Source organism: Anas platyrhynchos, chromosome 10 (genome assembly GCF_047663525.1).
Source record: "Anas platyrhynchos isolate ZD024472 breed Pekin duck chromosome 10, IASCAAS_PekinDuck_T2T, whole genome shotgun sequence".
In the NCBI taxonomy this organism is placed as follows: domain Eukaryota; kingdom Metazoa; phylum Chordata; class Aves; order Anseriformes; family Anatidae; genus Anas; species Anas platyrhynchos.
In genome coordinates, this window is record NC_092596.1 from 23,830,299 (window position 1) to 23,853,481 (window position 23,183).

At 59.7% G+C, this 23,183-nt stretch overlaps 1 protein-coding gene across 1 annotated transcript in view; it reads left to right on the top strand.

Moving 5' to 3' along the window:
- Positions 1-1,299: 1,299 nt before the first annotated feature.
- The window catches only part of EFNB1 (ephrin B1), a 55,360-nt gene continuing 33,476 nt past the window's right edge, over positions 1,300-23,183 (top strand). Inside the window, exon 1 of the mRNA XM_038184171.2 lies at positions 1,300-1,713. Within this exon, the coding sequence (XP_038040099.1) occupies positions 1,598-1,713 (116 nt within the window). The 5' untranslated portion in view covers positions 1,300-1,597. The remainder of the gene's footprint in view (positions 1,714-23,183) is intronic.

The following is a 23,183-nucleotide window of genomic DNA, read 5'->3' on the forward strand; positions in this document are numbered from 1 at the left end:
TTGGGATCAATTCCTCATTTTGGGGGGGCCTCCTCATTTTGGGTGAATTCCTCATTTTGTGGCAATTCTGTATTTTGGGATCAAGTCCACGATTTGGAGGCGATTCTGCATTTTTGGGGGACCTCCTCATTTTGGGGCAATTCCTCCTTTTGGGGGGACCTTTTCATTTTGGGGGCAATTCCTCCTTTTGGGGGCAATTCTGCATTTTGGGGGCACCTCCTCAATTTGGGGGCAATTCCTCATTTGGGGGCAATTCCTCCTTTTGGGGGCACCTCCTCAATTTGGGGGAACCTCCTCAATTTGGGGGCAACTTCTCATTTGGGGGATCAAGTCCTCATTTTGGGGGCAACTCCTCAATTTGGGGGCACCCCCTCATTTTGGGGGCAATTCCTGCTTTTGGGGGCAACTCCTCAATTTGGAGGCAATTCCTCATTTTGGGGGCAATTCCTCATTTTGGGGGGACCTCTTCATTTTGGGACAATTCCACATTTTGAGATTAATTCCTCCTTTTGTGGGCAATTCAGCATTTTGGGGCAATTCCTCATTTTGGGGGGAACCTCTTCATTTTGGGGGCAATTCCTCATTTTGGGGGGAACCTCCTCATTTTGGGGGCGATTCCTCATTTTGGGGCAATTCCACATTTTGTGGGCAATTTCTCATCTTGGGGGCACCTCCTCAATTTGGGGGCAATTCCTCATTTGGGGGCAATTCCTCCTTTTGGGGGCAACTCCTCATTGGGGGGTTCAATTCCTCATTTGGGGTGACAACTCCTCATTTTGGGGCAATTCCTCATTTTGGGGGGACCTCATCATTTTGGGGCAACTCCTCATTTTGGGGGCAATTCCGCATTTTGGGGGCACCTCCTCAATTTGGGGGATCAACTCCTCATTTGGGGTGACACCTCCTCAATTTGGGGTCAATTCCCCCAAATTCCCATTCCCCCCCCCCCCCCCTACTCCCCCCCGACCCGCTCCGAGCCGAGCGCTCCCCTCCCGCTGCCGGCTCGGTCCGCAGGGGCGTGGGAAAGGCCGGCAAATCTCGGCACTCCACTCGGGCCAATCAGCGTGCGGTGCGCGGCCGCCAGGGGGCGCCATTGGACCGCGGCTGAGCCCGGGGGCGGGGCGAGGGGCCGGGGCCGGGGCCGGGCCGTCGGGGCGCCGCCGCCCGGCGGCGCCCCGACGGCCCGGCCCCGGCCCCGTCCCCTCGCCCCGCCCGCTCGGTGGAGGGGCGGGGGGGAGCCGGGAGGGCCCGATCGCTTTAAGAACCGACGGCGGGGGCGGGGAGGGGCGTGCCGGTTGCTCGAAGCCCCCGTCGGGGCGCTCGGCGATTGGCCGCGCCGCCTCGGGTTGGCTGCGCCGCTGCCTGCCGGGGGGAGTAGAGGGGGCGGCGCGGCGGGCGGCGGCGCTGTGCGAGCCGGGACGCCGGAGGGGACGGCACGGAGAGACGGCGGGGCCGGGCCGGCACGGAGCGCGGAGGAGCGGAGCCGCCGTCGGGGCGCTGCCCGCGGGGGGCGCGGAGCCGATGCGGGGCTGAGGAGCGGAGCCGCCCCCGCGGCATGGGCGCCTGACGCCCGGTGCCGTCCCGCCGCCGAGGGACGATGGCGCGGCCCCGCGGCGGGCGGTGGCTGCTGGGCGTGCTGCTCGCCCTGTGCCGCCTGGCCGCGCCGCTCGCCAAGAGCCTGGAGCCCGTCTCCTGGAGCGCCGGCAACCCCAAGTACGTGCGGCACGGGGGCGCGGGGGGTGCGGGGGGGCGCCCGCCTCGCCCTTCCCCCGGTGGCGAAATTAAAAAAAAAAAAACAAAAAAACGAGGCGAAGCGAGAGGAAAAAAAAAAAATGTGTATATGTATTTAGAAAATCTCGCCCCGCGCTCTCTGGCCTCGGAAATGGAGCGGCGGGGGGAGCCGCGAAGAGCGCCCGCTGCGTGCGGACCTGCCGCCAGCCGCGCCTCGGACGCCGGAGCCGCCCGGGAGCTGGCGGTGGCTTTCTACGGACGGCGAGAAATAGAAAAATCCCCGCTTGGAATACAGAGCCCGCGGAGCGCTGCAGCAGCGCACAGCTCGAGCCGCTGGTGGTTTGCTCGTTCCCAGCACGCCTGGCTGCTGCCCGAGCGTCTGGTGGCTTTTTTTCTTTTTTTTTTTTCATTCTTTTTTTCTAATTTTTTTTTTTTTTGGTCCGGAATCTGGGGAGCGTGTCGCGTCCCGCCTGGAGCCAGCCCGGCGGCCCCCCCCGAGAGCGTCCCGCAGCCGCCGCCGCTCCTCGCCTGCAGCCGCCGCGCCCCGCAGCCGCTCCGCACCCGCTCGGCGCCGGCAGGGGACCGCCGCCGGCTCCTTCGCCGCCCCCTTCCCACCCTTTGCTCGGCTCCGCGCTGGCGTTTCGGTGTGCCGAAGGCTGCGGCTATATTGGGCTGCCTGCTATTTCTTTCTTTTTTTTTTTTTTTTTTTTTTTTTTTTTTTCCTCCCTCCCCGTGGCTCCCCTGTTATAAATAGGCAGCTGCGGAATGCCGCCGGCGGGCGGTAGGTGCGGGGCTGGGACCCCCCCCCCGGCCTGGTGGCCACGGACACCCCCGGAGTTTGGGGGGGGTCCTGGGGGAGGGCTCTGCCCGCTGTGGGGGCAGAGCGGCGGGGCTCGGTTTTTGGGGCCCGGCAGGGCGTGGGCGGCGGGGCTCGGTGCCCCGGGGGGGTCCCAGCCAACCCAACCCCCCCCCGCCCCCCGTCGGGGCGGGCGGCCCTGCAGAGCCTCGGAAAGGGCGCTTTTGGCCCCAAAAGCAGGTGCGTGGGGGCGAGGGGAGAGGCGCTTCTCTCGCCCCCCCCAGGCCGGTGGTGGCTGTGTTTGGGGGGCGGCGGAGCGAGGGGGGGGCGCGGGGGGCTTCCAGCGCTCGCTGCCGCCTCCCCCAGCCCCTGCCCGCTGTGCTCGGGGCTTAAAACCGCGGACAATGAGCGTCGCCTTTCCAGCATGCCTGGAATAAAGAGTAAGGAAAAGCTTTAAAAGACGTTTAAACGCTCGACATGGTTACTAATGACCTATCGATGTTTTGGGACCGATTATATCAGGATGTTTTTGGTAGCCCTCTTGCTGGGCTTTATCTTGTAAATCGCGGGCTGTTTGTTTATCTTAGCCCCTTCTCTTCGTAGTTTTAAAAAAAAAAAAAAAATCCAGCTTTTTATCTTGATTTTTCCCACCCCCACCGTATTTCTCGAGAACAAAAAGAAAAGTTCTCGAGAGTTGGAGAAAACTGACACGGTTTGGGAGCCCTCTCCAGTTGGACACTTAAGCGAAAACCAAACATTTATCTTTTTTTGGGTGTGTGTGTGGGGGGCAACTTCACTGCGCATAAACTCCTGAATTCGGCGTGTTGGAAAAGCTGGGAAGAGATCTCTGGTGGTTTTAAGAACTGCAATAAGTAAATTCTCCTACTCGGATTTTTTTTTTCCTCCCTTTTGAAGATTTCTCTGTTAGCTCGAAGCAAAAAGCAAAGGAACTTTTCCCCGTAGGAATTGATCTTTTGTGTTTATAAGTCTGCTATGTCAGCACGAAGGGCCGGGGGGGCGGGGAGCGAGGAAAAAGCAAATTGGTTCCAGAAACCGCCACCTTTTTATTTCAAAAGGGGCAGTGGGAGATAGAAATCTCTTTGAGTTTGTTGTGTTAGCTTGAGGAACGTGCAGGTAGATGCGTGTGAAGCCGGGCAGCGAGGGGCGGCTGTTTCCCCCCCCGCGCCGTGCGCTTGGCGATTGCGCCGCCGGTGCCCAGAGCAGGGCGAGAATTCCCGGGGCTCCTTGGCACGGTGGAGCCCAGAGGCTGGGGATGGTGGCGCGTTTCTGGTGCTCACCCGCAGCTGGGAAGCTTGCCCCTGCTCGAGTGAACCTGGTTTATTGGCGTTTGCGTTTATTAAATTGTCAAGGCCTGGAAAGTTGGGAGGCGTCCATGGCAGTAACGACCCTGCTGGTGCGCAGCGCGGCTCTGCTCGGGGCTGGGTGCGGGGGGAACTTTTCCGATCCCTCCGCAGGGGCCTGCGAGCTGCCCACCGCTGTCCCCGTGCGAAGCCCTGGGCCTGGTGGCCTCACGGATGTCCCCATGGCAGGGTGGCACTCGGTGACCCGTCCATTCCTTGAGTTTTCGCTGGGTTTGCAGCGTGGCTGCGCCCAGAGCCCTGGCCATAAATGCGGGCAGCTGTGGGGCGTCGTGCTTGCTCCAGCGTGGGGCTGCGTGGCTCGGTGGTGGCACCTACCCATGGGTTTGTCATGGTTTGACAAACCTACCCATGGTTTGTCACCACGGTGGTGGCAGGAGGAGGTGGAAGTGCCTGAAACGGCAGCGCAGCCACCCAGAAATGGCTCTTGGGGTGCCACAACCCGAACGGGATGGGTTCTGTGCAGGGTGTCCTAGTGAACGCCGTGCCTGGCGAGGAAGGCGAGGCGTCCTAGGTGAGCGGAGGTGGCGGGGCGTTGGTGCCTGCCGTGGGGCCTCGGTTCCTCACCCGCCCGCTGCGTCTGGAGCTCCGGCTGGGCCGCGGTGCCTCGCGCCCTCCGTGCGCGTTTGCTCGTCTTGGGGCTGGCTCCTGTTCCACATTACCCCCTGCCCCTCAAACTTCCCTCTCCCTCTCTCTTTTTTCCTCGCTTCTTAATGCCTTCGTGCTCCTCCTCAGGTTTCCGCGGGGTGTGCGGAATGAGGCAGGACCTCTTCAGAGCCGCTCTCGCCAGCGAACACAATCGAGCGAGCACGTTTCCGAGGAACGGCCTGGAAAGCGTGCGCCGCGAGTAGCCCCGTGCCGGAAACCCACGCTCTTTGTTAGGCTGGGATTACTTTCCCTGGCCCTGCACATTACAAAACCCCTGCGTGTGCTGCGGGGTGCTTTGGGCTCTCCAGAGCCCGTTCGTGGTGCACGGGGAGAGCCCCAGCCTGCCTTTGTCAGCGCTGCCCGGCCGCGGCACCGGGGTGCCTGCCTGTTTTCAGAGTAAAGAGAGCGAAAGCCTTTAAAAATAACACCGTGAAGTGGAATTTTCCAGCAGATACAAGGAAAAAGTGTCGCGTGCTGGACCGCTCGGCCTTGATAGTGTCCCTGTAAATAATGAAAATATTTTTCTGCCCTTTTCTTCTCTGGGCTGCTGCTCCTGTGAAGTGTGAGTGCGGGACTCCGTCGGTGTGTCGCGGGCAGGTTTCTGATCTGATACTTGTTATTAAGGGGCACTGATAACACGTCTGATACCGAGAGCAATTTCCTAACGTTCTTAAACGAGTTAGGAATATCTTAATCTTCAGTCCTGCGCTCGGTGCCGGGGAAAATGCTTTCCTTCTGCTCCTGGGTGCTCGCTCAAAAGCCAGAAGTGGATCGTGACTGCGTTTGTGTCGTGAATGGTTCTGCCTCTTTAAAGGGGGGAAAAAAAAAGAAAAGAAAAACAGGCCCAGAAATGCTTTCGCAGGATAAAAGGTTACAATTTTCACAAACCTATGCTTGGGACAAGTTTAGGCTCAATTAGATCCCCTTTGAGTGAGCTTTCCTTGGGATGTGAGCGGAGCCTCTTTAAGGGGTCTCAGCGAACCAATATGGTTTTAATTTTATTCCATCATGTCTGAAGGGGGCTTTTTGAAAACCATTCTCTGCGTTTATGGGAGGGGGGAGCTGAAGTGTGGTTTCAATGATTTAATCGGCCCTTTTGCTACTTAGCAGTTAGCGTTCGGGGTTGTTGGTTGGAGCTCGCTATTGTTAAACAACCTGGAATTGCACAGAAATTCTGACTAAATCTTTGCTGAAATCCCCCGGCTGTAATTCTGGAGAAATATTGACCCTGGTGGGCTCCTGTGCCGAACGTTAAAAGGAAGCATTCCTAATAAAATATGGTTTGGAAAATTCATTTCAGGCTGGAATTCGCCTTTCCAGAAAGCATTTTAATAAGGAGGTGGGGGAAATGGGACACATCATCCATGGAGCTTTTAAGAATCGGTCATTGCGGCTCTGCTTTTCTCTCTTTCTCTCAAATAAATTTTACTCGGATCTGCTCACTTGCTAGCTCCGAGGAGCCATCGAGCAACTTTCTAAAAACAAAACAAATGCATTTAAAAAATGAAAAAGTAAGCGGGGTGGGGAGGGAAGAAAAAAAATCCAGACGCAGACAAAAGTCTAATCCTTTGTGGTATTTTTATTCTGTCTTTAATGACATTATGGTGTCCTATTGAATTCTGTGAGCATTGAGTTTGAAGCCTGGTGTATCTTTGCTTTTTTTAATGCCTTTTATGAGGGACAAAGTGCTTGCGGGAAAGCTGTTTTCGCTGGGAAGAGTTGGCCTGGAGCTTTGCATCAGTGGGCTAACACTTGTCGGAGCAGATGTAATTTAATTACCGTACTAGTGGGCGCATGAGGCGCTCCGCAGTGTAAGGAGTTGGGAAATATTGAAAACACGCTGCTTATTTTTAATTAAAAAACACGTTTGGCTCGTGGGGCCGCTGGGGACGTGGTCCTTGAGGGGAGCACGGGGCCGGGTGCCGTGGCCGCGGCCCCTGGCTCGTGGGGTCTGGGGCATCCAGATGGCCGCGTAAGCGATCTTATGGCGTGCGTGCACCTTCGCCTGCTGCATCCGAGGGGCTTTGCCTAATCTCTGAGGACTGGTTTGGATTAAGCAAGCCCGGACAGTCTGAATCCGGGTTCATGTTTCCCTCTGGAAAGAAGGAGCCCCCTCCGAGCGTGCCAGGAGGTCGCGGTGGGAGCGCAGCCCTGGGTGCTGCTGTCAGGGTCCTCGGGGCGCAGCTCCCCTTCTGCTCCCCCCGGGGGATAGGGGCACCCGGGGCTGCCTGCGTGTCTCTCGGGAATGGCTTCATTAACTTAAATTAAAAAAAAAAAAAAAAAAGTGAATGCCGAGCTGCGGCTATTGCAGTAGCTGGGTAAATACCACTGGATTCTATAAAATGGTTTTAACTGCTTCCTTTAAAAGGCAAAAAAGAGCCATGATGGGGTGGCTGATTGATTGTAAAAGGAGCTGGAGCTTTCTCCAGAGCAAAACAGCTGCTGCAGTTCCTTGGAGCTGTGTCGGGAGCGGCGACAGAGCTGGGGCTTTTGTGTGGCTCCTGCTCGGGGCTCGGGCAGGCTGCTCCTGGGCCTGGCGTCAGTGTCTCCTGGCTGTAAGCTGCCCATGGGTCCCCTTCCCAAACAGGCTGTGGGCAGCAGAGGTGTGCCGTGCCTGCGCCCTCACCTTGGCACAGGTTTGCTGTGGGGCAGGGGGCCCCTCTGAGCCACCCCTGGGGGCGCAGAGGGTGCTGGAGCCACGCAGCCCTTTGCAGGGCACACATTGAGAGGTGTTCCCCGGGAACTGGTGGCTGGCCAGAGGGACTGACCCCGAGTTCTGTGTGGGATCCCTGGCCCCGTGGCCCCGCTGGCGGCACCCCCTCGTCGCAGCAGCAGCGGCATCGCTGCTCGGAAGCCAATCTGCCCGAGGAGCGCCGGAGTCCGGTGGGAAAACATCTTGTAGCGATCAGTAGCACATGCTACTTGGAGTCTGGCAGCCGAAACAGGGTGGGGAGAAACAAAGCTGAAATCCATTCTGTGTCTAATTAATGATTGCTTGTATCAGGAGAGCAGGAGGAGGACTCCGGGCTCGGCGCTATCGCGGCGTCACATCTGGGCAGGAATGTGGCGCTGGTGCGGGGCTTTTGTTGTGCTCAGCCATGGAGAGCCGGGCTCCTTTTTGCTGCTTTCTGCTGCTTTTTGCATTTCCCTTCCCATTTCTTGCTTCAGGGAGGTTGCTGTAACAGGGAAGGCGCCTCTTCAGCGTCCCCCGGGGAGCAGGAGGTGTCTCGTTGTGCCGGGCTGGTGCCACCCCTCCTGCTCTGGGAGGCTGTGGGGCTGAGCCTGGGCAGCACACCAAGCATCCTCTGAGGAGGCTTTTCCTGCCACTCGTGTGCTGTCCCAGTTTGGCACTGGTGCTCTGCCAGTAGCTGTACTGGAGCAGCAGGGCCCTGTCCCTGCTTGGAGGGTGCCGATGCTGGGCCCTGGGCTGGGCGGGTGCGTTGTGAGGGGTGCGTGGTGCAGGCAGGTGCCTGGGGGGCACCCTGGGCTCTGCTCACTGCCCACCCCGCAGCGAGGGGCAGTTTTGGGGGATTTGCCTGCCCTGAGCCCATGGATTTGGCTGCTGGGGAAGGGGGGCAGGTGAGGGGGCCTGGGCTGCACTCAGGGAGAGGTGGGGAGGCACAGGGTGGCAGCGCAGCAGGTGAGGGGCTGGTGGCACGCCCCCTGGATGCCTTTTTCCCCCAAGTCTGAGTTGTCCTTTCCTGTTTTTCCTGGATCTGAAGTTCAGCCTCTGTGGTTTTGGTAGCGTTGTGACGTTCTGGAGTGAGCGAAGGAGAGGCCAGGCCCTAGACATGTCCATGGGTGAACTTCCCTTGGTGCCCCCAGACAGCTCGGGGCTGGGTGCCAGAACCGGTGCCCAGCAGGGCACGGTGGTGCTTGGGGACAGCCCCATGGGACTGCACCCGGAGAGGCATCATCCCTGGGGACAGGGGTCCTGGTGGCTGGGTTGGGGGCTCCCGAGCCCTGTGTCCCTCCCGAGCAGCGAGGGGACAGCGGTGTCCTCCCTTCCCCTGTGCCGTGCAGCAGCCACCCCACTGCTAGCAGGGACCTGGCTTTTGGTGTGCGACACCGGGTGCGTGCCACGGGGAAGCACCGCGTGCTCGTGCCGCTTTTGGGCACGAACACACCGCTAACACAGCTCCGAATGTGGGCGCATTTTCCTTCCTGCTGAGGCTTTGGGGCGGCTGCAGCACCGCACACGCTGCACGCAGCTTGGTGGCAGAGGCGAGGCGAGGCCTCGGTGCCCCCTTCCCCGTGCCGCCCGCGTTGGCACCGCGGTGGGCTCCTGCTGCGCGCAGGGGTGCTGAGCATGCAGCGGGTGCTCCGGGTGCTCCGGGTTCCTTTGTCTGGCCTCGCTGTAGTAACGCAGCCGAACGCGAGGGGGAGGTCTGGGGGCCCCCCCGGGAATCCAGCCCCTTCCCCACCTGGCTTGGAGGGGACGCGCAGCTCGCGGCCATCCCCCTCGGAAAGGGGCGACGCGCGCGGGTGCCTCCGGTGCGCGGGGTTTGGGCGGGTGGCAGCGGGGCCGGGGTTGCTCCGGTGGTGCCGGGGGGGCTGCGGGCAGGCGGGGGGGCTGCCGGCACAGCCCGCTGCAGCAGCCCGGGCGGCATATGGAAAGGATCTGGGTGTAATATCCCGAGCTGCAGAACAGCTTTGCTGAAGAGGCCACTTCAGCAGGGGACGCGGTGCGGTTAGTCCTCCCGGCTGACACATCCCAGGCCTTCCTCAGACTTGAAAGAGCTCGAGCTCGCCTTTGAATCTGAGGATTTATGGCCCTTTTAGGCCTCTCCAATAAAAGCACGGCTCCCTTCTCAGACAGAGCCCACCGTCTCCCTCCTCCGGGCTCATTATCCCGGGGATTTGTGTTGCTTGCTCTCCCCTTCTCTCGCTCTCTTGTTCGCTACCGCTGCTTTCTTCAGATGTGCGGCCGAGGACTTCAGAGCATAAAAGCGGAGCCAGCGTGAGCCGGGGGAGCTGGGGGTCCCGGCCGTGCTGCCAGGGGCTGTGGCGGCCACGGCTCCGTGCCCAGCGTGGCACAGGGACGGTTTCTCCCTGCTGGGAGGATGCCGGGGGCTCGGCTCCACGGGGGCCGTGGCCGCAGCGGGTCCGGCGGTTGCAGGATCCCCGTGCGCCCGCCGCCCCCTGTGCCGTCTCGACGCATGCGGGCACTTCAGCATCCTCAGCCCCACAGATCATGTCTGTTTTATACAGGCCCGTCAAGCCTCTAACTGTTTAAAGAGAGGCTTAGGAAAGAGTCCAGAGAAACGACATAATAATTATTGTATTACAAATTGTTTCCTTTAATGGGCCCTGTCGGATCGCTCAGTCTGCTAAACACATTGTGCCCTCCCCCAGCCCCCCGCCCGGCCGGCCCGCACTTCGGCAGCCTTTTTCCACTCGCGCAGCCTTTGCTTACAAACCCAGCCCCTCTGGAAAATTCCTGCAGCCTCGGAGGGGCAGGCAGGGGCTGGGGGCTGCTCGGGCTGAGGGGGCTCAGGGCCGTGAGGCGAGGAGAGGAGCGGTGCCGCCGTCCTTGGAGCAGGGTCCACAGGACAGGTCCTATTCCTGTGTGGTTGGGGTGGCTCCTGTCCCTTTCTCTGGTGGCTGCACTTTGTCTCTGAAGGGCTTTGGGGCTGGTGGTACCTCTTCCAGATGCTTTGCTGAGCCCGGGATGCTCTCAGTCTTGTTCTCTCTGCTTGTGTCCCTGGGGCGGGTGCGGTGCCCTCTCCATGAGCCTGCCCGGGTGCCCCCGCGTGTCCCCAAAGCAGCGCTCCGGCTCAGCTGCCGCTGCTCCTTGTCCTCCCCCAGGCACAGCAGGCCCAGGGCGATGCCAGCAGCCCCGCTGCCGTGCGCTCAGGTGGTGGCTGCCACCCGTGTCCCCTCCCGTGCCCGGTGCTGCCGGCCCTGCAGAGCCCCCCAGCCCCCCCCTGGGCTGTGGTGTGTAAGGAGAGGAGCCGCGCGCGGCAGCGCGAATTTTTTCGCTGCCCCCAAAGAATCGATGCGCTGGAATTAAGCAGCAGGTTACATTTCTTCGGCGCGGAGCAGCAAATATGTTTTAAATTTGGCAGCCGGCAGCGAAGAGCGGGTGGGAGAAATTTTCCAGGTATTGCGTTACACTTTCCCCTACAAGGGCTCTGCTTTGGCGCTGGGGATTAAAGGGAGGGGGGCAGCCCTCGGCGCGGGGAGGGCGATTTGGCCCGCCGTGGGCAGGGCTGGGGGCAGCAGTGGCGGTGTCCCTGGGGGGCACCTGGTGCGCCGCACATCCCGGTGTGCCGTGGGGGCCCGCGGTGTGCCGGCCCGGCTGACTCACGGCCTGCCGGGGCTGGGGAGCGCTGCGGGGGCCGGCCGGGATTAATTCTGGGCTTCCTCCCTCTGGGCGCGATGGGAAATTTCCACCTGGCGCTGCCTCCCCGCGCGGGCACCGCCCGGTTTCTCTGGCTTGCCCGGTGTTGTGATTTATCCTAATCTCCCGCTCTGATGTATTTAATAAACACTTCATGCAAGAGCGAGCCTGGAATTCACTCCGAGCACAGAACTGGGGCTTGGCCAATTAGTCAATTATTTCAGAATAAGGAAATTTTTTAAGAAAACATGAAAAAGAAACCTGTCCTGAGGTGGGAGGGGAAGGCCTGGCTGATGCATCAGCGAGCGGCCCCTCTCCTGGGGGAAGCTTGGGGGCCAGAGCACGGTGAGCTCGTGCTGCTGACTCGAACCCCGAGCAAACATGAGTCCAACTCATGCTTCTGCTGCGTGGCCCAGGGTCTGGGAAGTGCTGTGGTGGGCAGGGGGCTTCTGGCTGCCAGAGCCCTGCTGCCCCGGTGAGACGGGGCGCTGCATCTTCCTTGTGTGGAGCAGGGGCTGGGGGCTCGGCTCTGGGCTTGGCTCCGGGCTCGCGGTGTTCCCCCCGCACCCGGCTGCCCCCTGCATTGTCCTGCGGCAGCCGTGCGGCACGGGCTGTCCCCTCCGGGGCTGGCAGCAGCGTGCCACATTGTTCCAGCTTCCCTCGCAGCAGCAGGAGGAGGAGATGCTCTGCTGCGAGGTGGGGCAGGGCCCCCCGGTGCTGTGGGCAGCGGGGGCTCGGAGCTCTGCGCCCCACGTCGCTGCGGTGCCCGAAGCCCCGTCCTGGCCGGGGAGAGCGGGGGCCTGCTTGGCTTAAAGTTTCAGGAAGCGGCTCGGAGGTGCGAAGAGCTGAAGGCGGCTGGAATTTCCCCTTCAGCTGTGTTTGTTTTTGAGCTTGGATTATTCTTGCTCGGTGTAAACTCTGCGGAGACACGTCCTGGGTGCGCGCCCCTGCCTGCGTGTCCGGAGCGGCGTGCGTGTCCGCGCCGTGCTCCCCCCCCCATGCTCCCCACCCCAGCTGTGGCTAATTGCTGGGCTCAGGGACAGCGACAGCGTGGCCAGGTGGCAAGGTCAGGGCTGGCAGAGGCAAGGACAGGAGCTGGCATCGTGCACCAAGCTGTCTCCCACCCCTCTGGAGCATGGGTGCTCGCTCCTGCACCAGCATGGGGGTGTGCCCGAAGCTCCTGCGGGAGCACTGATGTTGCTGCAGTTGGGTAACTGGTTTTATTTGTTCTTTTTGCTCTCCCGGATTTAAACAAAAGCTCATCGGTAAGGATAGGGGACGGAGGAAAGCTGTGGCGTGCTGGAGCCACCCCTGTGGCGGTGGTGAAGGCAAGGAGAGGGGCACAACCCCGGCAGCTTCGGTGGCTGCGGGTGCTTGGGGTGGCACCCAGCACCCCGGTGCACGAGGCAGCCTGCCCACCTGGGCTCTGGGGTTTTTTCCTCCCCGGATCAACCAAGGAAACAGCTCCAGGGCCGCTCCTTTGTGTGCGCCCTTGTGAAATTAGACTTTGGTCCCAAAGGGATGGGTAGGGAACGGCACCGGGGGCAGCGGTGGGAGCAGCCGGTGCCCCGAGCCCTGCCAGGGACCAGCTCTGGTGCCAGTCCCGTGTGGCAGGGATGGGCCCTGCACTGCTCCCTGGGGTCGGGGGGCTTGGTGGCATGCGGGGGGACAGCAAGAGAGGGGGGGGCCCATGCGAGTCCCTTCCGGAGGAGAGGTTCCAGGTGGCAGGGAGGTTTAACGCTTGGTTACGCTTTTGATCTTTGCCCTGACTTGGTTAGTGATGGGAGCTGCTTCCCTAATTACCCCCTGCGTGTAGGGCTGGTGGGGTTGTTTATGCTTATCCCATCTCTCCCAGGAAAAAATAATAAAAAACCTCCTGCCAGGGTGTGTGTAGGGTGGGGGAGAGCAGCGTGCTTTCCCATACAGCGCAGGAATCCTGGAGCACTGTTCATATAGCCCAGGGTGTTCCCACCCACGGCAGGCAGTTTCATGCTCCTTCACCGGTTTCATAACATCCAGGAGAGGCACGAAAGTTTTCCAAAACCGCCTCCCTTTGTTGTGCTCCGAACACAGACGGGTGCTGGGTGCCCCCTGTCCGGCAGCGGGGCTGTGCCCACCTTGGTTTGGGGGGGGACGTCCCCGCACCGCAGCGCTCCTCGCTCCGTTCCTCCTCGTTTCGGAGCGGGGCACCCATCGGTGCTGGGGGTGCCGGTGTGAGCAGCAGGGAAATGTTTTTTTTGGTGGCAGGTGAGGGCTGGCTGTCCCAGGAGCAGCCCTTTGTCCCTCCCGTGTTTCTCCTTTCTGAGCGTGGAGGTGCTGGGGTTGGGGGTGGAGGTGCGCAGGCCCTGCTGCGGAGCTGCCGGAGTTAATCCATGCTCACAAAGCAGTTTGGGTTTGTAGGATGTGGGGCTTGCAAGCAGGGCATGGGCGTGCTGTGGCTTCATAACATAGCACAGGCAGAGCCGAGGAGCTCCCATTTCCCCGTGGCAGGAGCCGTTCTCCTGCTGGGGTCACCCCTGCATCCTGCACCCTGCGGGAGGGGTCCCCCTGCACCCCCCTTTGGGAAGCTGATGTCTTACAGGGGCGCAGGGGAATCGCGCTCCCCGTTTATGGAAGATAAAGAGATCTGTTGATAGCACGAATGGTTTCCTTACACAAGTCTTGAGAGAGGGTGACAGATAGTGAAGTGCTGGGCTAATTGCTTCCAGATGCTCCCTCCCCTGGCCGGGACACCGGTGCCGTGTGTGTTCCTCCCTGCCAGCCTCGCCGAGCGCAGCCGAGGACTCAGCCAAAAGCCGGGGCCGGCCCGAGAGATCTCAAATGAGCCGAAATGAATCCCGTCGGGGTGGCTCAGGGTCCCCCCGCGGTGCTGGCGGCCGGGGCATCGCCGCGCTTTGGTGGGAGCGGGGCGGCTGGCGGGCTGCAGCTGAGCCCCTGCCGGTTACATGAGCCCCCGAGCTGGGGCTTTCTGAAAAATGTCGAGCGCGGTGGGACTCGTGATGAAATGCAGAATTGGCAGCGCTCGCTCCATTGTGCTCCGCGGGCCGAGCTCCGAAGCAGCCTGCTCTCCTCTCCTCTCCTCTCCTCTCCTCTCCTCTCCTCTCCTCTCCTCTCCTCTCCTCTCCTCTCCTCTCCTCTCCTCTCCTCTCCTCTCCTCTCCTCTCCTCTCCTCTCCTCTCCTCTCCTCTCCTCTCCTCTCCTCTCCTCTCCTCTCCTCTCCTCTCCTCTCCTCTCCTCTCCTCTCCTCTCCTCTCCTCTCCTCTCCTCTCCTCTCCTCTCCTCTCCTCTCCTCTCCTCTCCTCTCCTCTCCTCCCGCGGCCCTGCAGCGCCTGCTGCCTCGGGCTGTTTGTGCTTTTTGGCATCCGGGCTTTCGTGCGCGGAGCATCGGCGCTAGCAGCAGTATTAATGATTATTTATTGGTTCTTAATGCCAAGGAACGTAAACAGCTGGCTGATGCAGTGCAAAGGTGCTGCTGCGGCGGGACGCGGGCTTATCTCCCAGCGCCGGGCTCGAAGCACTTCATGAATTACTCCAAGGAGGTGGCGTCGCCTCACGGCTGGTGCCTTGTTTTGATAAACTTTCCTCAAGGTAGAGGTTCCGAAACTGCTTGGCTGCTGACCTCCCCGTTAATTACCCAAGGCTGTCGGGTGAAAGGGAGGAGCGGGGCGCTGCTCTCAGCCTTCCCCCTCGCGCGCCTGGCCCCGCGCATCCATCGGGCTCCGCTGCGCTCCTGGCAAAGCGCCTCCGTTCCTACGACTTGTTCTGAGGCTGTGGCTCTGACCTTGATTTACACCGACAATTTGGTATCGATGCTGGTTGTTTTTTTTTTTTTTTCAGGCTAACTGGAATAAGGGTAAATGCAGCCTGATGATAAAGGTGCCGGGAAGAAGAGGGAGCAAAGTGGCTCGCCCGGCGGTGCCGGCTGATGGGCGCAGGTTCTGCGGCTCCGCAATTTCCCCTGCTTTTAGCCCTTGACAAAGCTTGGTGGGAAAGAGAAAGGAAAATGTGAACGGAGAGAAATTTATGACTCCCGTGCTTTCTCTAGTGCTTCTGAAGGTGAGAGTCGAGTCACTTTGCCATGTACAAGCTCAGCAAGTCCAGACCGTCCCCAGAGAGTTTCTGAGGCCGTGCGGGGAGAAATAATGCTTGGGGTTAAAAATAGACACTTGACAATAGGAAGGAAGGACTGAAAAAGCTCCGCGCTAAGGGAAGTGGACAGGAGCTGGGTAAAAGGCATCTGGATTACGCTGAGCTGCTAGGGCTTGGCTTTAATGATTTCAGACTGGAATTAAAGCTCGTTTGCACTTGTCCTAACCAGAAGCAGGTTTTGCTCTTGGGTTTGGACGTCAATCAACCCGGGGGAGCTGCCCCTTTTTCTGAGGGTGTCCCAAAAGTTCCTTTTCCCTGCTGCTCCCCTGTCTCTGGTGGATGCTGCGCCCATCTCGCTGGGATGCGGAGCCTGGGGGGGCCTGGCCTGGGAGAAGAAAGAAGTTAATTAAACCCTAACGAAGGAGGGCAGGTGGGAAACAGCTTCCGCTGCCAAACAGCCAAGAAAAATCCGGCACTGGAGGAAAACGCTCCAGCTCCTCCGCGTTTTTAACCCCTGATCTGGAGGGGGGGGACCTGAATCCTGCGCTGCCCACCCTGGGCACTCCATTGTGGGCTGGGAGCGTGCGGCCGCGCCGAGGGGAGGCGGAACGAGCGGCTCTGTGCAAGGTGCAGGGCTGCTGATTCCAACCCCGTTGCCCGGGGCTTTTGTTAAAGCTCATTAAAACCATCTGTGGCTGCCGGAGCCTGACCAGAAAGCCCGAGCGGTGACGGAGGCTGGGGCAGCTCGAGTCCCCCGGGATGGGGATGCGGCCAGCGCCGTCCCCCCCGGGGCGGCCGCCAACAGCGGGCACCCTCGTGCCCCGCTCGGATGCTGGAGCACAACCAGCAGCGATTCCGGCTTCTTGCTTAGTTTCAAGCTTCATTCTTCCTGTCCTGTTTCTTTAACTTTGGCAGCTTTCTTGGCCTTCTCTGCGGCACGGGATGCCGCGAATGCTGCGCGAACAATAGGGCTCAGAGGTGGGGTGGGAGGGTGGAAGGAGATGAAAGAGGGAAAGTAAAATTGAAGCATGTCTGGAAGTGCATTTTGATGTAAATGGGACTTTTTGATGGACTTTGAGAGACACCAGCAGAAAGGGCACTGGCCCCCTTCAGCGTGCAGAGCTCCGGGGCTCTTTATGTGGTCAGGAAAGGGCACTTTTTGATCACCAAGGCGCTTTGTCGGGTGCACCTCCAATTACCCAATGTTCCTCCCGTCCTCATCGTTGCCCGTGTCCCAGCGAGCGGTGGCCCCACGTGCCCAGCGGGCGGGCAGAAATGGGATGGGGACGGTCACACTTTGCGGGGACAGACCTCCGGCCAGCGGTCACCTTCCCAATCCTCCTCCTCCTCTTCTGCCTCCTGGCAGCGCTCTGGGAATGGGGCAGAATTTAAGGCTTGGTTTGGAGAAGTGTTTTTGCGAGAGAGGAAAGGCAAAAAAGGGGCTGGGTGCTGGGCAGAGCCCCCGCATTCATCCTTGCCCACCGCTTCTTGAAGCCAGCGACTGGAGAGCCGCATCCTCTGAAGCTCAGTGGGGCAGCCAGGAGGGCACGGCTGCGTCCTGGCCGTGCTCCGAGCAGCCCCCACAAACCTGTCCCCGCTCCGGGGAGGGCTGGCTTTGCAGCCCCCGTCGTCCTTTTGATCTCACCCAGTCCCAGCCCTTGTCCTTGGCACCGTCTCAGCAGCTCTCCAGCGCTGGTGGAGATGTGGCATTGTCGTGAGTCATTCTTCTTCCTTTCTGCTGCTTTTTTTTTTGTTTGTTCTTCTCCCAACAGAGCGTTTATGAAAAGGAAGCAGCAGATTGATCCAGTAAACCAGAGCAAAACAAATGCACGGCATTTATTGTGCAAAAGGCACCTCCATCCTGCTTGGCACAGCTCGTGGGGACCAAGGGGGGGGGCTGGGGGCGGTCGGTCTCCTCCTGTCACCTCTCCACGTGCTCGCCTGCCTCTGCCTGGCAGCCGCTAACCTTGCGAAGACGAGAGGAGGAGAAACGAGGACAGAGCTGCTCCCTGGGAGGGAGATTTGACAGGCGGGGGGGAGAGGAGCCGGGAAGGTCGGGCAGTTCTGGCGTGTGGCTGTGTTTGTGCTGTCTGCAGCGATCTCGACGGGAGAGGAGCGCCCGTCACTTCTCGTCTCTGCTGCCGGAGCTGAGCGCCGGGCTCGTGGCTGTCCCCGCGTCGCCCCGCGCCTCGCCGCAGCCTCCCTGCTCTGAATTTTGTCCACGTGTGGTGTTTTCTTTTGGTGTGGAGCTTTCCAGTCCCATGGATTTGAAGCCTCACGGGCTGGGGTCTCTCCCCCGGTGGCTGCCTGCGCCCGGCTCGGGTCCGGCTCCGTTCTCCTCCCCTGCCCGCAGGACGCAGGCGCTGCCTTCACCTTCGGGAAGCTTTCGGCAGCCGGGAAATTTATTGCTGGCGTAAAAGCATCAAAAATGAAGCATTTGTAACAGCCGTTAAAAAGTGCGAGGCGGCTGCAGACAAACTTGTTTCTTCCTCTGACAGAGTTCTGAGTCAGTCCTTTAATCTCTAATCTAGGTTTATGGTCATCTTTATTGAAATGCTGGGCTCCGTGCGAAGCTGACATGTATGACCATCATAAAACAGGAGTTATGGGAGCCCGGAATTGCCTTGATGGTCCAAGTGTCTGCAGGAAGCGTTTTTAAAATCTGTAATCGGGATTTATTGGCCTTCATGGCTGAAACTGTCAGTAGAAAATAAAATAATCAGCCCAGGACATTTTTTTTTCGCCTTCTCTTTGGCGTTCGCCTCCCGTCCCACGTATCCTTACGTGACGGCGTGCCTGCGGCGGGGCTGGGCAGGACCCTGACGGCCCAGGCCACCCGTTTGCCTCTGGTTTCAGCAGCGGTGAGGCCTGTGTGTGAGGCCAATGATGCATTTTTCTACAAGACAGCTAATTAATTTCAGAGCTCTGGGGGAAGGAGCGTGCAGCCAGCCTGTAGCTGCGCGCCCTGTCCTGGCAGGCCTCTCCGCATGGAGACTTTGGTGCCCTGAAATTTCTTCCTGTGGAGGGTGCTGAATGTCTTTCTGGGGGAATTTTTCTTTTTTTGGGGGATTAGCTAAGTGCACCCAAGGCTTTCCCACTCCTCTCTCATCCCTGAGTCACTCCTGTGCTCTGGGGTTGTGGGCAGCGTTGCTCTCTCCAGTGCCTGGCGTTTCCCTGTGTGCGCCGTGGGCGCAGGATCTGTCCCGTGCTCCTGGCATCCAGATGGAGAGCTCCGAGCATCTCTGAGCATTTTCTTCAGCCGAAAAGATGCTCGGAGCCCTCCCTCTCGCCCGTCATGCTGTGCTAACCTTCCTCTTCTCCCTGCCTTTGGTGAGCAGCGATGTTCTGCTTGCTTCCCAAACCGGGGGTGAAATCAGGATTCACCCCGAGCGCTGGGACGCTCGGGTTCCCGGTGCCTCCAGCAGTGGCCCCGCGCTGCTGCTGCCTTGTGTTGGGTCGGTGCCGCGCTGCAGTCGGTGCCTCGGTGCAGCTGCCTTATCAGCTAAACGTGTAATTTCCTCGCGGAGCGATGTCAGGTTTGTCAAACAGAGCCATTCTTTGTAAGGAGGTGTGGGCTGCGATTAATTGGTGTGCGTACAAAACTATGCTAAGGGATTTATTTGAGACTGAAGCGTGCTTATAATTTTTTTTTTTTCCCCGTTGAACGACTGCGGTGGAAGCTGATGATTTCTCTGAAGGCCTCAACTTGGCTCTGCCCTAAAAATTGGATCTGAGGCTCGGGAGCGCGGCGCGGCTGCCGGCGGAGGTCCGAAAGCGCCGCTGCGGCACGGCCGGGGCGCTGCCGAGGGTGCCAGCAGACGTCCCCGCTGCTGCTGCTGCTCCAGCCGCCTCGCCTCGGCCCTCCCCGGCTGCGTGGCACCGAGCTGGAAAAAGCCACAAGCAAGTCGGAGCCTAACCCGCAACTAAAAATGACACCCGAAAGCGCCGAGTCCGGAAGCGGCCTGCGCAGGTTGTTAAGTGCCTGCTTCCCTTTGGTTTAACAAATATCTTCTTTCATGGAAAGGCTTTTTTTTTTTTTTTTTCCTTAAACTTTCTCATATGATCATCACCCTTAATCACGCAGGGTGACTTCTCGAAGCACTTTTTTAAATGCCAATTTTTTACCCAGGTTTTAAAATTGAAATTCATTTTTTATCCAAAGGCAGGATATAAATGACTCTACTAAAATTAGATTAATCCTAATAAGAATGTCAGTTATCATTTCTGAATACATTAATTTTTTTTTTGAAATTTTACATGCCTCTTTAGCTATAATTGCTGGTGTAATTTCTTACATAGACATAGTCTGTCCTCACGGTTGACAGAAATACTTAATGCAATGTCGACACCGCAGTAAGTTCTAAATTAGTGCGTCGCAGACATTGCAGGCGTTTTGAACTTTCTCCTTAATAAGTTAAAAAAAAAAAAAAAGAGAGAGACCTCAAGTGCAAAACATGATTAAAATGCACTCGGAAAGCGGGGCTGAAGGAGGCAGAGGCTGGGTGGTGATGGGTCGGGGATGGTTGGGTCGGTCCCTGGGTGGATGTGGCTGCAGCCCCTGCGTCGAGCATCGCCGTGCACCCCAACGGGCTGAGACAACACCGGCCAAAAACTCCTCGCCCAGGTCTTTCTGGCGCTAGCCATCTAGGCGTCTGGTCTGCAAAAACTGGTTATTCCTGGTGTGTGTGTGACCTCTTCATTTGCGAGAGGATGGAGAGGCGCTGCAGGGCGTGCGGGCTGGCGCTGGGTGACTGCAGCAATGCAAAGCCTCCGCGTGTCGGGGCGGGTGGCATCGGGAGTCTTGGTCAGCGTGCAGGGAGTGCGCATCTTCCGAGGGCCCTGGGATGTCCCCAGCGTTGTGTTGTGGCTGTGCCACGTGCCAGGGGGACAGCGGGTGACATTACTGTGCCCGGCATGGGCAGCATCCCCGTGCACACAGCGTTGCGCCCTGCTGCAGTAACGCAGAGGAGAGGGTTCTGCTCCGGATTAAATGCTCCAAGCACCACGTGCGAGGCTCTGCCTCCAGCGTGGCAGGGGAAGGGCTCTTGGCATTGGCACGGTGGCATGGTGGGGACGTGTCCCCAGCTTGGTGGCATGGCACGTGGTGGGGAGGGGACCACAGGCGGGAGTGCTGTAAGTAGCGGGATGCTGGGGCGAGGCCCCGGGGAATCGCATCTGGCAGCGAAACTGTGGGGGAGGAAGTGGTCGGGGGGAATTCTGGTCTCTCCTGCGGCATCTTGTCAGCTCGCTCGCTGCACGTGGGTGGCAAGTTGGAGGGGTTTTGGCTCTGGGGTGGGGATTGTGCACGCTCCCCGTCCGCAGGCTCTGCTGCTGGCAATTGGAAACTGCTGGCGCGGGAGCGGCGCGAGGGCGGCGGGGGAGCGGGGACAGCCGGTGGGCTCGCAGCGCGCTGGGGTGGCTCTGCCCCGCTCCTCCTCCTCCTCTTTGTCCTCACCAGGTTCATTTTCAGGTTCAAAACAAGAGCAAACAGGAGATGCCAGCCCCAGGCGGGCTTCTCGGGCTGGGGAATGCTGGCGGGCCGGGGCGGTAGGAGAAGCTGTCCTTCCAGGAGCCAGGCAATTTCTCTCTCCCTGCCCTCTCCCCTTAAAGCAAATAGCAGAAGGCTCTGCCAAAGAGGACTGCTGGCTTTTAACTCCTTTGCTATTTGCCTAGCGCTGCAGAGGAAAGGCCAGCCAGGGGGCTGAGGCTCACGGTCCTCCCCAGTGCCTGGCGTAACCCCGCTGCTGGCAGGGCAGCAGGGAGGTGATGCCCTCCCCAGGCTGCTCTCGGGACACGAGCTGGCCCCAATGGGTGCCCGACACCTGAACTGCTGGGGTTTTGTAGGAGTCAACGCTTGGACAAGCCTGAGACCAGCAGCCCCGTTTCCCTCCTGCAGTCACAAATCCTGCCTTGAAGACAGACGAGCCGGCCCGCAGCGTGACCGGGTGTTGGGGCAGGAGCAAGTGCGCGGAGCTCCTAATGACACGTCTGGGAGCCGAGCTTTGTGGCGGTGGCCTCCCTGAAGAGAGGCTTGCTGCTGGGCTGGGGACAGCTTTCTTTAGCATGCTGCTAAAAGGCTCTTTCGATGAGACGCTGCTGTGCTGGAGGAGTTCTTGGAGAGGTGCAGGTCTTGGCACCGTGCTGCTGCGAAGGGAACAACTTGGAGACTCATGGAAAGGTTGGGGTTGGAAGGGACCTCAACGATGGCATGGGCAGGGACATCTCTACACCAGGCTGCTGGTTTCTGTGCTTGCTCTGCGTCTGCTGTGGAGCTGGAAGCTCTTGGTGTGCTCTCCCAGCTGCAATCCCTGCGGTCTCACCAGCCCTGAGTGCACCCAGGCTGGGTGCAGGGGGCTCTGCGCCCACCCAGCAGCTCTGCACCGTGTCCCTGAAGGGCGAAACCTTGGGGTCTGGCAGCGTCTGCGACACCTGAGACAGCAACGCGCTTTCTTGTTCCTCTCTCGCTTCTCATATTCCCAAAAGGAGGTTGTACATTTTATTAAAGTTCAGCCGTACGTGTATCCAGCCTAAAAATAAAAGCGAGTACGAGCCAGATCTCTTTCAGCGAGGGGTGAGGTTTAAACCTGACACTGCCGCGCTGTGCCGCCTGCGAGCGGCGCTTGGAAGGGGTTTTGGGGAGAAAAGGGCATTTTTCCTCCCTGCTGAGCAACTGTAGGGACCACGGCCCGAGGTGGAGGCTGGCTTTCTGCTTTCTTGTGGAACTGGCTCACCGGTCCTCAGTGATCTCCTACATTTTGTGTGCATGAGGAAAAGAGGGGGGGGGGGAGAAAACAAGTCTTTTGAGCTCTTATGACTCATCTTCAGCTTTTTCTCCTAGACCCGTCCAAAACAGCCTGTGGTGTGGGGTTGAAAGTCCTGTACAGCCAAGTATAGCGTGAAGATTACAGGGCTGACTCAGAGGGTAGGAATACGGTGTGACCTGGTTACCGGGGCAGTTATTACATGGCTGGAGTGGACAGTCGTGGTGGTTGCTGTATGCGTGCATTTCGCCGTAATGGGGTGGTTAAGAAAGTCTGCAGAAGTCAGAACACGGCCTCCAGTCGAGCAAGTTCCCGGTAATGACACGAGGGCTCGCGGAGACGGTGATTTACGGCTGCCTGGGAAGATGGTGCTTCCAGACTTAGCCCAAATTACAAAACTTGTTTCGCCACCCCTGGGAGTCAGGAGATCAAAAGGAGCGGGCGTGAGTCACGCCGCAGCCGCAGGAGGGGAGCCCCGGCCGCGGCGCTGGCCCTGCCCGGCCGGCTGGCAGCCGCCACCCCAGGGGCCGCCGGAGCCTGCGCGACCTGTTGGAGCGGGGCACGGCACCCCTAATTGCGCTGCGGGTAACCGGTCCTGGGGTTTTCTCCTCCCCGTGCCCAGTTCCTAATGTCGGGATTCATCTTTTGGAACCGCAGCAGTGCTTACCCAAGGCAAGCCGAGCCCCAGCTGGCCCAGGGACTGGGGTCGGCACATGGGGCACAGGGAGCTGAGTCGCCTGGGGGGCCTTCCTGCACCCCTGGGGTCTGCGGAGTGGGGATGTGCTGAGCTTTCTCCCTGCAGGACCCATGTGTGGGGAGGTGGTTGTTGCCCTGACCTGGTTTTGGGGGTTCCCACAGCTGGGACCGGGCAGGTTTTGGGGTGCAGCAGTCACCGGGGCGCAGCGTGCGCCTGCTGGAGCCCCCGCGTGCTGGTGGTGCAGATGATGGCTTCCCTGCGCCGTGGGGCCTAACCACAGCTGTAACTTCATCTCTTCCCGTCTTTGCTTTCACTTCTTAATTTTTCAGGCTGACTTTGCAGTTCAGCAGGCGGGAGGGGCTCTCCAGGAGGTGCCAGGATTGGAGCCGGGCCTTGGACCCAGCGAGCGGTGCCATCCCCTCGGCTGAGCCCCTGTGCGGGGTCTGGGTGGAGGGCTGCAGGGCGGAGGGCTGCAGCACGCCTCCTTTCTGCTCTGGGGCCGCATCTGCATTACAATGCGCGGGGCTTGGCGGGGAGGTCTCGCTCTCGGCTTCCTTGGGCACAGGAGCGCTGCTGCCGGCTTCCCTTCCAAGTGGGCGCGCAGCCGCCGCGGTGTGCCATGCCAAAGTAATTCTTTGCTTTGGAACCGGGAGGCGAAATCTCCTCCGTCTCATTTCGGAGGGGTCAGGGAAGAAGTGGGAACCCCGCTGGTCGGACCTTGTTCCCTTTTAACCTGTCT